General features: G+C 38.6%; 1 protein-coding gene across 2 annotated transcripts in view; it reads left to right on the forward strand.

The window, feature by feature from the left end:
- ANKFN1 (ankyrin repeat and fibronectin type III domain containing 1) overlaps positions 1 to 16226 on the forward strand; it is a 316545-nt gene that overhangs the window by 51449 nt on the left and 248870 nt on the right. For both annotated transcript variants that reach the window (XM_058703009.1, XM_058703010.1), the window contains exon 2: positions 6464 to 6504. In XM_058703009.1, coding sequence (XP_058558992.1) covers positions 6464 to 6504 — 41 coding nt within the window. The remainder of the gene's footprint in view (positions 1 to 6463; positions 6505 to 16226) is intronic.

Raw genomic sequence — 16226 nt, forward strand, 5'->3', positions numbered from 1 at the left:
TTAATTTTTTTAACAGTTAAAGCTGGAAAAAATCAAAGCATAAGAGGTCATTTGTAAGCAAATGTGGCAAGGATATGCAAGGGTTTGCTGCATTCTTGGAAAAGGCAGGGTCAAGACTAGAAAAAGAAAAAAAATGGCAGTGGGATTCCAATACCATAAGAGAAACAATTAGAAATGTTTACAAACTTCTTAAAACACTAGTGGGAAAAACTTAAAAACTACTGTAAGAAGGAAGTGAAAAAGCAATCCACTCTGACTTTTTAAAGAAGAGCCCACTTTGGGTCAAATCAAGACCCAAAGTCAAACACAAAAGAAGTTGGAGATGACATTTCTTGTAACCACTTAAGGAACTAGGACAGAATATTTTGATCCAAATGGAAAGTGTAATTCTTCCTACAGTAATTTTTCAGTTTGGGCTCAATAAAGATAAATCTAAGTGTCATATGTTAAGCACTTAAAATGAGCAAAGTCTCTGCCAAGTCCTCTATATTCATATTCCTCTAAAAAGCACAACAATCTCAGGGGAGGTACAGGTGCTCCTCTTATTTGCCTTTTATAGACAAAGGCAGTGAGATACACAAACATCGATGTATGTATATGTGCTTTCATAAGAATAAAAGGCATAAGGTTAAATAATTGGCAGCACATCACATGGAAATAAGTGGAAGAACCGAGACTCCAACTCATGGCCCTCTGATACCATTGCCTCTACCTCCAGTGGGAGAACCGAGACTCCAACTCATGACCCTCTGATAGCATTGCCTCTACGTCCAGTGGGAGAACCAAGACTCCAACTCATGGCCTTCTGATACCATTGCCTCTACTCCCAGTGGAAGAACCAAGACTCCAACTCATGGCCTTCTGATACCATTGCCTCTACCTCCAGTGGGAGAATCGAGACTCCAACTCATGACCCTCTTAGACGACTGCCTGTACCTCCAGTGTGGGAGCCCTGGGCTCTCAAACTCAACATCTGATCCCGTGCCTATAGCACATAGTCTCAGGTTTTAAAGAACACTTGATCAAAGTGAAGAGGAGTTCGCCATTTATAACATAGTATTATTATTACCTGATAATTAGCATATTCTTCTTTATATAAAACCTGCATCAGTTCATTCTTTTTTTTTTTCCCCACTGTTACAATACCACTGACTATGTTGCCTATGCTGTGGCCTTTATCCCCATGACTTATTCATTCTGTAACTGGAAGCCTGTACCTCACCCCTCCCCTTCACCTCTTTTGTCCAGCCCCCCTCCTCTGGAAACTATCAGAATGTTCTCTGAATTTATGGGTATCTTTCTTCTTTTTCAGTTTTTCTGTTTCTTTTCTTTTTTAGATTCCACATACAAGTGAAATCATATGATATTTTTCCTTCTGTCTCTGACTTATTTCACTAAGCATAATACCTTCTAGGTCTCTCCATGTCACAAATGGCAAGAGTACATTCTGTTTTATGGCTGACTAATATTCCAGTGTGTGTGTGTGTGTGTGTGTGTGTGTGTGTGTGTACCACTTCTCTATCTGTTCATCTGCCAGTGGACACTTTCTCTGATTTATTTCATGTACTACAATGCCCTCAGGCCCATCTCAGTCCATCTTGTCACAAATCACAAATGGCAGGATTTCCTTCTTTCTCAGGCCGAATAATATTTATAAGTATATTCTATAAATATATAATATATATAATCTTCTTTGTCGATTCATCCATAGATGGACACTTAGATTACTTGAGCTACTTCCATATCTTGGCTCTATAAGTCATGTTGCAATAAACATAGGGGTCCATATATCTTTTTGAATTAGTGGTTTTGTTTTCTTTGGGTAAATACCCAGTAGGTGGAATACTGGATCATATGGTACTTCTATTTTTAATTTTTTGAGGAGCATCCATACTGTTTTCCACAGTGGCCACACCAATTTACATTCCCACCAACAGTGCACAAGGGTTTCTTTTTCTTTACATCCTCGCCAGTGCTTATTATTTCTTGTCTTTTTGATTCTAGCCATTCTGACAGGTGTAAGGTAATATCTCACTGTGGTTTTGATTTGCATTTCCCTGACTATGAGTGATGTTGAGCATTGTTTCATGTGTCTCTTGGCTGTCTGTATGTCTTCTTTGGAAAAATGTCTATTCAGGTCCTCTGCCCATTATTTAATCAGATTATTTGTTTTTGTTTTTGTTTTTGTATTGAGTTGTATAAGTGCTTTATATATTTTGGATATGAACCTCTTATCAGAAATGTCATTTGCAAATATCTTCTCCCATTTAGTAGGTTGCCTTTTCATTTGTTGATGGTTTCCTTTGCTGTGCAGAAGTGTTTTATTTTGGTGTAGTCCCAGTAGTTTAGTTTTGCTTTTGTTTCACTTGCCCTAGGAAACATAGCTACAAAAATGTTGGTACTGTCATCTGTTCATTTTTAAAGTATTTTTTTAAGTTTATTTATTTATTTTTTTGAGAGAGAGATAGAGAGTGAGCAGGGGAGGGGCAGAAAGAGGGAGAGAGAGAATCCCAAACAGGCTCCTTGCTGTTTCCCCAGAGCCCAATGCGGGGCTCAGTCCCACAAACTCTGAGATCATGACCTGAGCTGAATCCAAGAGTTGGACGCTTAACCAACTGGGCCCCCCAGGTGCCCTGTTCATTCTTAAATTAATTTCCCAGGTAATTAAAAAAAACTGGTCTCAGCACTCCTGGGAATATGTGAAATAGAGAATAAGTATTCCTACCATAGCAATAAGCAAATAAGTAAAATTAACATAAAATAAATTTTTTTCAAAATTCAGAATAAGAAAGTGGTAGCCACTTCATCTCAAAATTTATAATCTTGGACATGTAGGAACTACCTTATTTTATTGTGCATTGTAGAGAGGAATAGATACATAGGAGATTTTATTCCATATGTTATATCATTCAAACAGTTATACTTGCATTGATGCAATTTTTTGCATATTGTGAAAACTTTAAATAGCAGGCAATTCAAACCAGATACTTCAATGAGCATAGAACATTCTGAAATTACTAAGTAGTCTATTTTTTTAATGAGTGTCAATTGTAGGTTACAGATCATAACCAGATGGGATCAGCCACAGGAACCAGGGTAAGAAGTTAAGATAAACAGGTGATGTGTAGAATCCCTTAGTTGAACACTTTGGCCTAGAGATCAGTTGCTCCAGGACCATCAGTTGATAAATCCCAGTGACTGTCAGAGCATAGGGATCTGAAGTCCTAGCAAGGAGACCAAGGAAATCCAAGGGCTTTGAATAAGATCCATTCCACATGGATCAGGCCCATGTGTGACCATGACCCAGATGCTGACCTTGCATGTCCTCTGAGGGTGGCTCAGGGGTACTAGGTGGGTGTGGTTCAGGGCAGAGAGATAAGAGGACCTTGCATCTCCACAAGGTGGGAACATGGAGGCAAGGCCTCTGTAACTTAAGTTATCCAGGACTGATATCAGAAGGGCCCCATCTATGATTCTTTAAGGACTCCCATGGTGGAAGAATGGGTTTGGTTGAAGGGTGTGCTAAATAAGGCAAATGGTGGTATTGGTCTCTCGGTCCCTCAAGGAGAGCGAGTTCCTCCTGTCCGGGGCCCCATGCCACTGATGATGTCCTTTTGCCTGGTGTGCTCCAGGAACCCCCATTTGGCTTTTTAACTCCCACCCTGAGGTATTCAAACCAGATTCCTTTCTAGGAATTCCTTGAAAGGATGAATTCCTTTCTAGGGTGGTTAGCAGTAACAAGTGAATCAGTACATGCCAAAGCACCTAGGACAGTTCCTGATGCATTAAGACTCAGCAACATCAACAGGCATTATTAAATATGAATTTTTCTTCAGATATTATCCTAACACTCCCCTCAATCAGACTTCCCTGATTTCTCTTTCCACACTGGATCATCAAAGACCACCTCCCCTCCTCTCTGACCACCTTGTGATTTTGCATTACATCATCATGGGATCCCTCCAAACTGTCCAGTTGTCTCCCCTACCAGACAGATGTTATCATGAGAGCAGGCAGTGTATTCTCAGGGCCTAGCACAGTGTGCTGCACATACCGGGCACTGAATACACATTTAGCAAATGAGTTAATTATTCATTTTAAATGCTCTCTTCTTTAAGAATTCAGGTATTTCTTTTTCTAATGTGGAAATAAGCATAGAAAGCCAAAGCAAGCTTTTATGTTCCTCTGTAGTCTATAAAACCTCACCACCACCCACACTGTTCTTGATTGCTTTATTTATTTTGTACCCCAAGAAAAATGATCAGTACCACTGCATTAGGTGGCTTCATAATGCAGTCTCAAGGACAGCTCTGAATAGTTTTCAGGGTAATCAATGATATTGCCATGAAATTGTTACCCAAATGAAGAAAGAGCTCTTGTCCAGTGAATCCGTGAAGTAACAGTTTTCTTTGTTAATACTTTTGTCACTAAAGAAGAACCTGTTATCTGAAGCAGTAGTAAAAACTTTCCTCAGCAGGTGAGAGCTGTCTAAATTTGTTTCCTAGCAACAAGTTCCTTAGAGGAACTGAAGGGTGCACAATTTGAGAAGAATTTTCAGTACACTTTTTTGTTTGGAGGAGGGAGAGGTGGGGGTGTGTGTTGTCTGTCAGAGCAGTGTTTCTAACTCCTAGTCGGTGACGCATATGACATCTTATTGAGTCACACCATAGGATCCATCTAAAATAGTCGACTCAATAAAAATGTATCAAGCACCTACCTCATGTAAAGAACCCTGAAAGAAGAACTATGCCTGTTCTTTCTGGGGTCAATAGTTCAATAATTTAATAATTTGTCAGCCTAGGAGCCTCACCCCAACCATGTCCATGGATAGTAAATGTGGAATTAGGTGGCTTGCTAAAACACTGAGGGATTTTCCAGTGTGGATGTTAATCTAACCTGAATTACACTCAGCGGTTAGAGAAACGAAGAGTGGAAGAAGGCAATGTGGGAGAGAAATCTGGGACAATGGTACAGTGCAGATGGTCAAGAGAGGAGACATCTTACCCAAGCAAAACTCTCTCCATAGCCACTCTCCCAGCTCCAATATCATGGACTTATTATATCTTCTTAATTTGTTTTCCCAGATAGGTCTTCTGGTAATAAGAACAATAACAGTAAAACACTAAGTAGCACTTATTTCACACGCATTATCTCACTTAACTCTTACAACTATTTGAAATAGCCACATTATTATTTCTATCAGTCCCAGAGCACTGAATCAATTTGTCAAAGTCACACTATTACTAAAAATGGCAGAGCTTGGGGGCGCCTGGGTGGCTCAATCGGTTGAGTGTCCGACTTCGGTTCAGGTCATGATCTCACAGTTTGTGGGTTCAAGCCCCACATCAGGCTCTGTGCAGACCACTTGCTCAGAGCCTGGAACCTGCTTCAGATTCTGTGTCTCCTACTCTCTCTGCTCCTCCCCCGTTCACGCTTTGTCTCACTCTGTTTCTCAAAAATAAATAAATGTAAAAAAAAAAAAATTTTTTAAATGGCAGAGCTTGGAAAAACACTGCTCGCCAAAGTCACTAATCCAGCTTATCCAGATCCACATAGGGGGGCATGGCAGATCTTGCTGTAGATCCAAGGACACCATGACTTGAGTGTTCAGTCTTAGAGATGACCCAGAATCATGTGAATCTCAGTACACAGACTGTTCATATCAATCATGGGGGCTTACTTGCCATTCCCAATTAAATCTACTACTTTGAAAAGGACCCCCTTTGGATATAACCACAGTATATCCAAAGGGGGGGAAATGGATTTGGAAGCAAACTGAGTTGTCTGGTAGGCTGCCACACCGAACAAATTGCCTGCACAACTGGCAAACTCCTTCCAAGCACAGGCTCAGTCTAATTGTTTCTTCTTTTACTGCCATCTTGAATAAGGAAAAACCTGGCATCGATTCCAGTGCCCCCACCCCAATACTCCCCAGAATAGCTTTTTATTCCTTGGAAAAGAAAACTTGTCCACTTACCCAAATAAGCATGAATTGAAAAGAGCATAATTTTTATGAGGAGCTTAATTTAATGGAACAATGTCTCAGAGCTGGGCCTATGAGAATAAGGTGTAATGTCAGTATGAACCAGAAGCCAGAGAATGATGAGTCTAAGCCGTTGAACTAGGCAACTGGACTCTCCATATTTCTCTCTAGCTAGGATCAGATGTGGGAGACAAAGTGAGCATCAAGGGATCTGGAAATTCTAGGAGGGTCCAGGACAGGGAGCTGAGAATGTGGTGAGATATGACAGTTTACTTGCATGTTTTCTTTGTGGGCTACTTCTCTCTGTACCTCTAAGAAGAGTTCCCCAATAAAAATGTTTTCATCTCTGGGCCCCTCATGTTTTCAGTCAGTGGCTGTACCTTCAAAGACAATCCAGTGCCTTTTTCATTCTGAATTGGTTGCTCTCTATTTTTTTTTTAACACGCTTGTTTTTTGTTTTTGTTTTTCTCTTTGTTTCAGAGGCTGCCCTTTAAAGACAGGCATTTCACTTGCAGCAAAATGTAAGTAAATTTCCTCCTTGAAATGGTATCTCCTTCTCAGCTCTAATTCCTAAAACCTCCTCATCTTTAAGGCTCCCATCTCACATTGCTGCCTTTTTAAAGCCTGGGCCAACAAATGCAGCCTCAGTGTGAATCTAATGTTTCACACTGTTGGTTTGTATAGCATCGTGTGATATTTTATAAACCGTTTGGGAAACAGATCGAACCCAATCATGGCTGCCACTACATTGCATCTAAAAAGCTAGAAAAAAAAGTGAGGAGGAGACATTAGGCAGTATTCTTTTAGATATGATGATCATGTGACACCAAACGTTTGAATATTCAGCTTCTCTCAAATGGCTAATTACTCTTTGCCTGGTCACTCCTCACAGTCACAGGCTGTTTCACATTTAATAGCAGGGTAGTTATCTTAATAATGCCTCCCTGTGTGTACTGCATTGCAGCCGCTCTGTAAACCCGTGTTCTTTCTAGAACGAATCTCCATGTATTATGTTTCTTTACTCTTGGTACTCTCAGTGTCTATAGCCAAATTACAAACCCCCTCTTTTTTAAAAGACCAAATAAAATTACACCGGGTCCGAACTGGGAGTTCAAAATATGAATGTTCCATCTGTCTCTGGAATAATTTGATAATACTCAAGTTCAAAAAGCAGGGGATAGATGTGAATTCAGGATAAAGACTCTAGCTATTCAAAAGTAGTTCAAGTGGTAGTGACTTGCTTGTCACTACAGATAAGTAAGCAGAAGATCAACAACCATAAGGTAGAAGCAGGAGATCAACAACCTTGAGCCAGGTAAACCAAGAATGTGTGGATAATATATTTTGTCTGTTCTCTAGAATGGATTGATCCCATTGCTATACACCAAATATTCAAACACTAGCCCAAGAAACATGCATCCTTATTAAAACCATTCAGATTTTATGTCAAAGTATCTGTGTTCACTGGAATTTTTTAAAATGTCAATTTCTGTGTTATATCACTTTGGTCTTTATTGCATCAAGACACCTGCAAGTTATGAATGTTTTAAGCAGCTTTTGCCTGTGAAGCCATGTTAGATTTTAGGAGCAGTCTCCCTTTTCATGTGCCATCATAAGTATTTTATTTGTACACATGTTAACATCTGACTGTATTCTTTCTTTTGAACATAGAAATTGTTCAGGAGAACAGTCTGTGTTTACTTTCCTCCATATTCATATTCTATAGCTCTTTCTCACACTGTATCTGTCTACTTAGGCTTATCACTGATTTTAAATGGTTTAATGTTAAATACTAAGAGATATTTGGAATATGTTCATGGTGACAATTAGACAGAAGGTAGTTTAAGATAGCATTTTTAGTCATTATTTGCAAGTATGCAACTATGAACACATATATGACCACTACCTCAAGATCTCTTTATCAAAGTTTTGGTTGAAGCACCTTGCATCTCCCAGGTGGGGAGAGAAATGGCTAGCTGTTCCATGTTAGGAGGTTAATCTGTGATCACTTTACTTTCACACTTTTTTCTCAAGGACATACAAAGTGCTTGGTGATCCCCTTTATTAGCAAATACTCTGAGCAGCAACTTTGCACAGAGTTTTGCACCATCCAGACAAAAACAGTTCTTCCCACCTCTCCACATCATCTCTGAGCTAAACTGGTGGGGAGTTGGTCTGACCCATGGAGTCATGGAAACACATTAAAATCACCAGGCAATTGTGATTTGGGTTCATTTTGGCAGCCAGACTCGATCAGTACCTCAGGAGTTGGCATTACCCCAGTGATGATTGTAGTATACAACCAATACAAATGGAAGACGACCTAATCAGCACACATTCAGACAAGGCTCAATCTGTAGTGAATGGCAGGAGGTTTTCCAAGTCAAGGCCCTGGAAATGTGTATGGGCCACATAAAATCCCAACTCCTCTGAAGGAGAGCAGCCATAGCCAAGTCAGGAAGGCATGCCCCCACAGAGAAAGGGGGTAGGTGATAGAAGGAACTCAGGACTAAAACTCAGAAGGCTTATGTCTGAGTCCCAGATCACTCCCTCAGAAGTGGTATGATTTTGAGAATGTTACTGAACCCCTCAGTTTCAAAGCATCTTTATTATGGGTTAGAGGAGGAGAAAGGGAAAACATTTTCCTTGCTTCTGTCAAAGGGTTGTTGTGATAATCACATAAGGTAACATTTCGGAAAGATTTTGCCATCTGAAAGTGCTTTGTGTCTTTAAGGGATTCTTGTTACATTATTGGAGGCTCTCTCTCTGTCTCAGCAGGAATCCCTGGGAATCTGGGAGGGGCAAACTTTGGATCTTAAAATCAATACTACACAATAGAATCAAATAGAACCGTATTGGGCCAAAGCAAGGCCCCTGGAAGGACTTGCACCCACATTTTTTGTTTCTCTTTAACTACAAATATTCTTTGGGACCACTGCCTCTGGTGGAAGAGAATTGTCTTCTGGGTGGTATGGGTGAGAAAGTTGCCAAACAAACCTGAATTATCCAGAGGCCTGTAAAATGCGCAATTGCTTTTTAAGAGGCATGGTGATATTGTGTGTTCCTTTCGATTTTTGGCAGTAACGATTTTCTGCAATTTGTGGTTTTGCAATTTCTCTTTACACAGACAACACTCTGGCTCTCATTCAATGCCCCACTGGTTGGGGGGGAAGGGGGAGGAGAGAGAAAGAGATTCCCTGGGGCTCTGACCACTCCAGAAAAAGAAGGAAATGTTAATGAAATAAGTCAGAAAGAATGCTTGAGACTAGTGGAAGCTGGTTGGTTAGTGGGGAAGAAAACTTTTAATAAATTGCATAGTATGGTTAGGATTTTATCTGGGGCTTTTGTGGGCTAGGCAAAGGTCTGTTCCCCTTGACTCTTCTGGACTCTCCACTGAGCTTTGTCTGGATGACAATCTCCATTTTTTCTTACTTCGTCCTGTATTCAACCAGCCTAGAGCAGTCCCTTCTGGCAGCTCCCTTTCACTCCTCCTGTCTCTGGCAGGATTCCCTTTCAAAACCCCATCTCTAGGTGCCCACTTGCCAATTGTGTTAATTTGGTTTGTGTAATTTACCTGAAGATCCATGTGGCAGAATTTTCGCCTGTGTTCTGGTTGCATTTTCTTTTTCCCCAGGTCTGAAATGCTCTTTACAGAGGAAGGTCTGTGGCCCATGCTGCAGAGGCAGTGCAGGGATGTAACATGTTGCGTTTATCTAGACCAGAGTAATATGTTCTATTTCTATTCATCACCTCTGCAAAGGTTTTGCTGACTTGTGTTTGCTTTTTTTATGACCGCTAGGCACTGTGCTGAAGGATTTAAAGCTACATCCAGCGTTAACCTTGTATTCCTTCTCTGTTCCCTTCCTTGTATGAAAACAGCCCCCTGTTCTCCACAGAGCAGATTCCCGGCCGGGGCTTATGCCTGTAGTTCCCAGGCTTTCTCTGCACAGAGGCAATTGCACAGGCTGTTTGTTTCGTCTCTTCTCATGACCCAAATGTCACTGCTTCTTTTGCTTCTAGGACGGATATAAAGATAATTGCTACTCATATGTGAATTGTAGTTTTTGTGTATTTGGGGAAAATAATATTTTCCTGTGTATGTATTCTAAAAGCTTAAGGAATTGGGGCACCTGGGTGGCTCAGTCAGTTGAGCATCTGACTTCAGCTCAGGTCATGATCTCACAGTTCAATTCGTGGGTTCAAGCCCCTCCTCGGACTCTGTGCTGACAGCTCAGAGCCTGGGCCTGCTTCATATTCTGTGTCTCCCTCTCTCTCTGCCCCTCCCCAGCTTGTGCATGCTCTCTCTCTCTCTCTCTCTCTCTCTCTCTCTCTCTCTCTCAAAAATAAATAAACATTAAAAAAAAGAATTTAAAAGTTTAGGGAATTGTTTGTGCTATGCCATTATAAATCATGGGATTTTAATTTGGGAAGGTGGTTCAACACGATGCAGTTCAACAGCCCACCCCAAGCCGTCTTCCTCACAACATCCTCTCTAGGACCCCTTTCTCTAGCCCATGGAGGTTCAATAATTTTTAATAGCTCAACACTTCAAACTTTCTTTTACTAACCTGAGATAACCTTCAGGTGGCTTGTGCTAGTTTTGCCTTCTGGAGCAGCTCAGAAGTTGACTCCTTCTTCCACATGACAACCCTCCAAATATTTTGGAATCTGATCCCATACACTCTCTGAGCCTTCCTGGTCCAGGCTAAACATCCCCGGTTGCTTTAGCCATCCTTCATATGACTTGGTTTAGTTATCCTTTTCCATTTGCTCCAGTCACATTTTTCAATGTCCCTCTTAAAATATTACGTCCTGAACTGAAAAAAAAAAAAAAAAAAAAAATCCCTGCCAAGATGGCTGACCATTGCAGAGCTCCAAGAAAACAAAAAAAAGTTCTTGTTCTGGACATGTTATTTCTATTACTATAACCTAAGAGTACATCAGAAATTTTAATAGCACTTTAGTCTTGAGGTTAATCCTAAAACCTCTAGATATGCTGTATAAAAGCTGCTATAAAAACGGATTTTTTCCAGTCCTATATTTATGCACTTGGTTTTGAATACTACAACAAACTTGTACATTTATTCCTGTGACACTTATTAATTTCAGAATACTAGTGGAGAGATCGCTTCTCGGCCTTTTGGCTAAGATCAAGTGCAGAATACTAGTGGAGATTCTTAGAAGCTTTTTGAATTTGAATTACTTTAAACCCTACTTCAGTTTTGGGACATACTTGATTTGCCTCTTGACTTCATTCAAGAGATTGACAAAAATGGTGTATACCTGGATTTTAAGCTTTTCGGAGGCAGAATCATGTTTTATTCATTTTCATCTTTGTCTCTCCTGAAATGTCTGTAACATTCTGTTAAACAAGCAGAGGCTCAGAAAGTGCTTTCATGAAATCACCCAACAATATCTGATGCAGGCAGCTTTCCAGCACCCTGACAGCTACTTTAGGTTGTTATCGGTGCTCTTTAGAAATGAAGAGTAAGATGAATTTCACGCTACACTGCTAATGTTGGGAAATATTGTAGCATTATATAGTTCACTAATGGTATGATCTTCAGGGCTAGATTGCCTGGATTCTAACCTTACTAGATTTTGCTAGCTATGAGCTTGGGAGCAAGTTACTCTACCTTTCTAGGTCCACATCCTGATCTGTAAAATAATGACATTATTTTATCTGCCTCATAAGGTTGTTGTGATATTTAAGCAAATTAATCTGTGTAAAGAATATAGAACAGCTATCAATAATTAAAAACAATAATTAGTGATGGTAATAGTTGTATTGTTGTCATTTTTGTTGTTATTGTCAAGCTATGCTAGTATAACCATGCTATCATTAGAAGAACAAAAGCAATTTGGCAGTTTATTCATAGTGAACCCATATTGACTCCAAATAATAGTTTTATGATCAAAATGTTTGTGTAACCTAACTATAACTCAAATGCTTCATGGACCCTAAGTTTAGGTATGTATTCAAAGGAAACACAAAAATCTAAACAGATGAAAACAATGTAAATTTTTATTAAAGTCCTTTAAAGCGGAATTGTATCACATTCCACAGAAAAATATCCTAAAGACCTTTATCCAAATTCCTCATAGTAGCTGCTCAAAAATCTCGCTTCTTCCTCTCCCTACTGCTCTCTATAGCAAAATACTAGTGCATTGCCTAGCTGGCTTAGTGGGAAGAGCATGTGACTCTTGATCATGGGGTTGTGAGTTTGAGCCCCATATTGGGTATAGAGATTACTTAAATAAATAAAACTTCAAAAATTTTTTAATGAAAGCTTGTGTTGCTTTTTTCCTTACTTGCCTCTTCTCTTTCAAAAATGCCCAATTCCAGGGATTAATAAATTGCTTATCTGTTATTTTCTGTCTCCAACAATTCCATTTCTTATGAAATTTCAATGTTGCCCTTCTAGGCTGCTCCTGGAATAAATTATATACACAGGCACACACACATGTGTCCATACATATATATGTATATGTGTGTGTGTATACATACATATATGTATGTGTGTGTCTATATTTACTGACATAATGGATGTGTAGCACACAATTTACAAATAAAATAAAATATTTAATACACTGTATTGTAAATTCCACGTAGCCAACTGATTCTCACAGAATGCTTTCACTGATTTTTGCTGAAGTCATGTCTGTAGCCAGCCTGTGGCTGCAATTGGTGAATTAATGTAGTTTACATATAAATGTGGATTACTAATGTGAGCAACTTCTTTACCATATTGGGTAATAGTTTTTGAATACTGTAGACTGTTTCCTCAAAAATCAGGAAGTGATGAGTTTTGAGTATTTCCTTTTTTTTATTATTGAGGTGTGACTGACATACAACATTACAGGAGTTTTAGGCACACAGCAGAATGATCTGATATTTGTGTGTATTACAAAACGATCACTATAAAAGTCTAGTTGACGTCCATGACCATACATATTTACAGAATATTTTCCTTGTGATGAGAACTTCTAAGATTTACTCTCTTAGCAACTTTCACATGTGCAGTATAGTATTATTAAGTATAGTCGCCACACTGTGCTTTGCCTTCCCATGACGTATTTATTTTACAACTGAGAGTTTGTACTTTTTGATCCCCTTCCCCTATTTCACCCACCACCCCCAACCCCTGCCTCTGGCAGCCACCAGTCTGTTCTTCGTACCTGTGAACTCTGCTTTTGGTTTTTGTCTGTTTGTTTTTTAGATTTCACATGTAAGTGAGATCATATGGTATTTGTCTTTCTCTGTCTGACTTATTTCACTTAGCCTAATGCTTTCAAGATCCATCTATGTTGTTATAAATGGCAAGATTTCACACTTTTTCAGAGCTGAATTATATTCCATTAGATAGACAGATAGATAGATAGACAGACTGACAGACATCTTGCATGTTCTTTATCCATTCATCTACCAGTGGACACTCAGGTTGTTTCCATATGTTGTCTGTTGCAAATAATGGTGCAATGAATGTGGGGGTACGCATATCCTTTCAAGTTAGGTTTTTGTTTTCTTTGGATAAATACCCAGAAGTGGAATTATTGCATCATATTATAGTTGTATTTTCAATTTTCTGAAGAACCTCCATACTGTTTTACACAATGGCTTCACCTATTTACATTCCCACCAAGAATACACAAGGGTGACATCTTCCTGTGGTTTTGATGTGCATTTCCCTGATATTTAGCGATGTTGAGCAGCCTGTCATATACCTGTTGGCCATCTGAATGTCTTCTTTGGAAAAATGTCTATTCAGACCCTCTGCCCATTTTTCAAGTGTTTGGTTGTTTTTTGTTTTGTTTTGTTGCATTGAGTTCTAAGAGTTCTTTATATATTTTGGATATTAATTCCTTATCAGTTGCATGATTTGCAACTATTTTCTCACATTCGGTGGGTTGCCTTTTCATTTTGTTGGTGGCCTCCTTTACTGTGCAGAAGCTTTTTATTTGATGTATTTCCTTTGTCTTTAATACAAGTAATTTTATTATAATTTTTTATAATTCAGTTTTTAAGAATGGCCATGTTTAACAATCAGCTCACAAATTCCCAAAAGTCTAACAAATGCCGCTTGCCTACTGGCCAGGCCGTTTCTAGTGCTCTTTGTCTTTAAACAGCACTGGGGATAGGAAATGGGTGGAAGTGGTAAGATATAACTTTGAATATTGACAAGTATAATTTTTCCCAAGTGATAAATTATTAGCTTTAAAAAATATATGTTTTAGAGTTTTACTGAAGACCAGAAGTTATCTCCCAAGTACAGAAGCCACTTTTGACCTCCCTCACTGTTAAAATATGTTTTCACCTTTAGTATTGATTATTGACTTAAAGAAGCTATTATTCTGTCTTTTCTAAACAATTTTTAGGCTACAAAACCAAAAGCTCAGATTAAAAGGGAGTGAGGAGGAGATAATTGTGGGAATATAAATATTTAATGAAATCTGCAAACAGAAAACAAAATTTGATTTGACTTTACACTAACCTGAATTGGAGAGCTCCATAAGAAACAAGTTATCAAGAACCAGGCTTCTCTTTGTGGTCTCGCCTACTTCTGTAGACCAGGTTCATCTACTTACTCCTCAGATTGCATGTGGCCCAAAATGACAGGCGCAGACATCAAGGAGAGGACATTTTACTTCTGCGTCCCACTGGGGGAATACACATCAATTCCAGAAGTCAAGGAAAGAAATCATGTGGTTCAGATCTTTGTTCCTCAGTAGGACACTGGCCAGAATGAGTGGGATTTGTCAGTTGAAAACATCCCTAGTTCCATTAGCTGTGGCTCCAGCAGAGTTGTGAGAAGGTACAGGACAAGATAGACAAAGAGTGTGGGCAAGGATAGCACCCACAGTATAGTGCTATGAACAGGCAGACACAATGATTCACGTTCTTAGTGCAGTATCCACAAACCCCTTCATTAAAAAGACAAAGTGTTATAAAATATTTCAAGTAAACAGGAAACGAATATAAGGAATACCCATGTAGTATCATTCACAATTAATTTTCCAATATTTCGTCCACATTTTTATGGATTTGAAAAAAAAAATGTTACAAATATTATTACATTTTCATGTGCTCCCTTTCCTGATCCTATTCTGCTGTATCATTTCTCCACAGAGAAAAATACAACCCTGTGTGTTTATCCATGTTTTATCTATTGATGAGTGATATCCACAGTCTTTTAAGTTTTCATAAATGATGTGCCATTCTGCATATTTTTTTCAGTCAACATTATGTTCTTGAGATTTAGCCAAGTGGACACATGGCTCTGATTATTTACTTGAAATCTAGATAATAGTCCTTTGTATAAATACAGTACTGTTTATTAATTTGTTCTACTGATGAACAATTAGGCTATTGCCAATTTTTGCTATTAAAACAAACAAAACAAAACAGTGCTTCAGTGATTATTCTGGTAGCTTTATGCCCCTGAGTAGATTTTTTTTTTCCAGGGTACTTACCTGGGAAATTGTTAGGTTATAAGGTATGTACCTCATAAACATTACTAGATAATGACTAGATAATGCCAAATTGCTCTCCCAATGGTTGACTGGCTTGTAATCCCGTGAGCAGTTCATGTGAGTTCCTGCTTCCCAAATCTTTGCTAACATGTTATTTTCAGACGTCAAACTTTTTCAACCCGAAGGGTGTAAAACGGTATCTTAATTTTTCTAATTTTCAATTCCCTAATTTCTAGTGAAGCTAAACATTTTTTATATGTTTATAGGTCATTCAGTTTTCCTCTTTTGTGAATTGCCTTTTCACATCCTTTACTATCTGTAAGCTAGTTGCTGTTCTATTTTTATGGATTTGTAGAAGTTTTTTATCTATTCTGATAATAAACTTTTGTGTGTTATGTGTAAATGTCTTTTCCTAGGCATTGACCTACTTTTTACTTACATGTACTAATTTTTATTATGGAGATATTTACATTTTATGGCATCTAAGTGATTGAACATTTCGCTTGGGTTTTATTTCTTCCCTATTCTAATGTAAACTTATTCTTCTATATTTTGTTTTAAAAGTTATAAAGTTTTGATTTCCACTTTATGTTTTTGATTCATATGGAATTTATATTACATATGGTGTGAGGTAGAGATCCAAATTTAAATTTTTCTCTATGGGAAACTAGTGGTACTCTCATAAATAGTCTTGATTTCCTCCATTGAATTGTTATACCATCTCTGTATTAAACTTGGCTTCCATAAATCTAAGGAGTCTAAGTCTGTCCAG

The sequence above is a fragment of the Neofelis nebulosa genome, chromosome 16 (assembly GCF_028018385.1).
Source record: "Neofelis nebulosa isolate mNeoNeb1 chromosome 16, mNeoNeb1.pri, whole genome shotgun sequence".
NCBI lineage: Eukaryota > Metazoa > Chordata > Mammalia > Carnivora > Felidae > Neofelis > Neofelis nebulosa.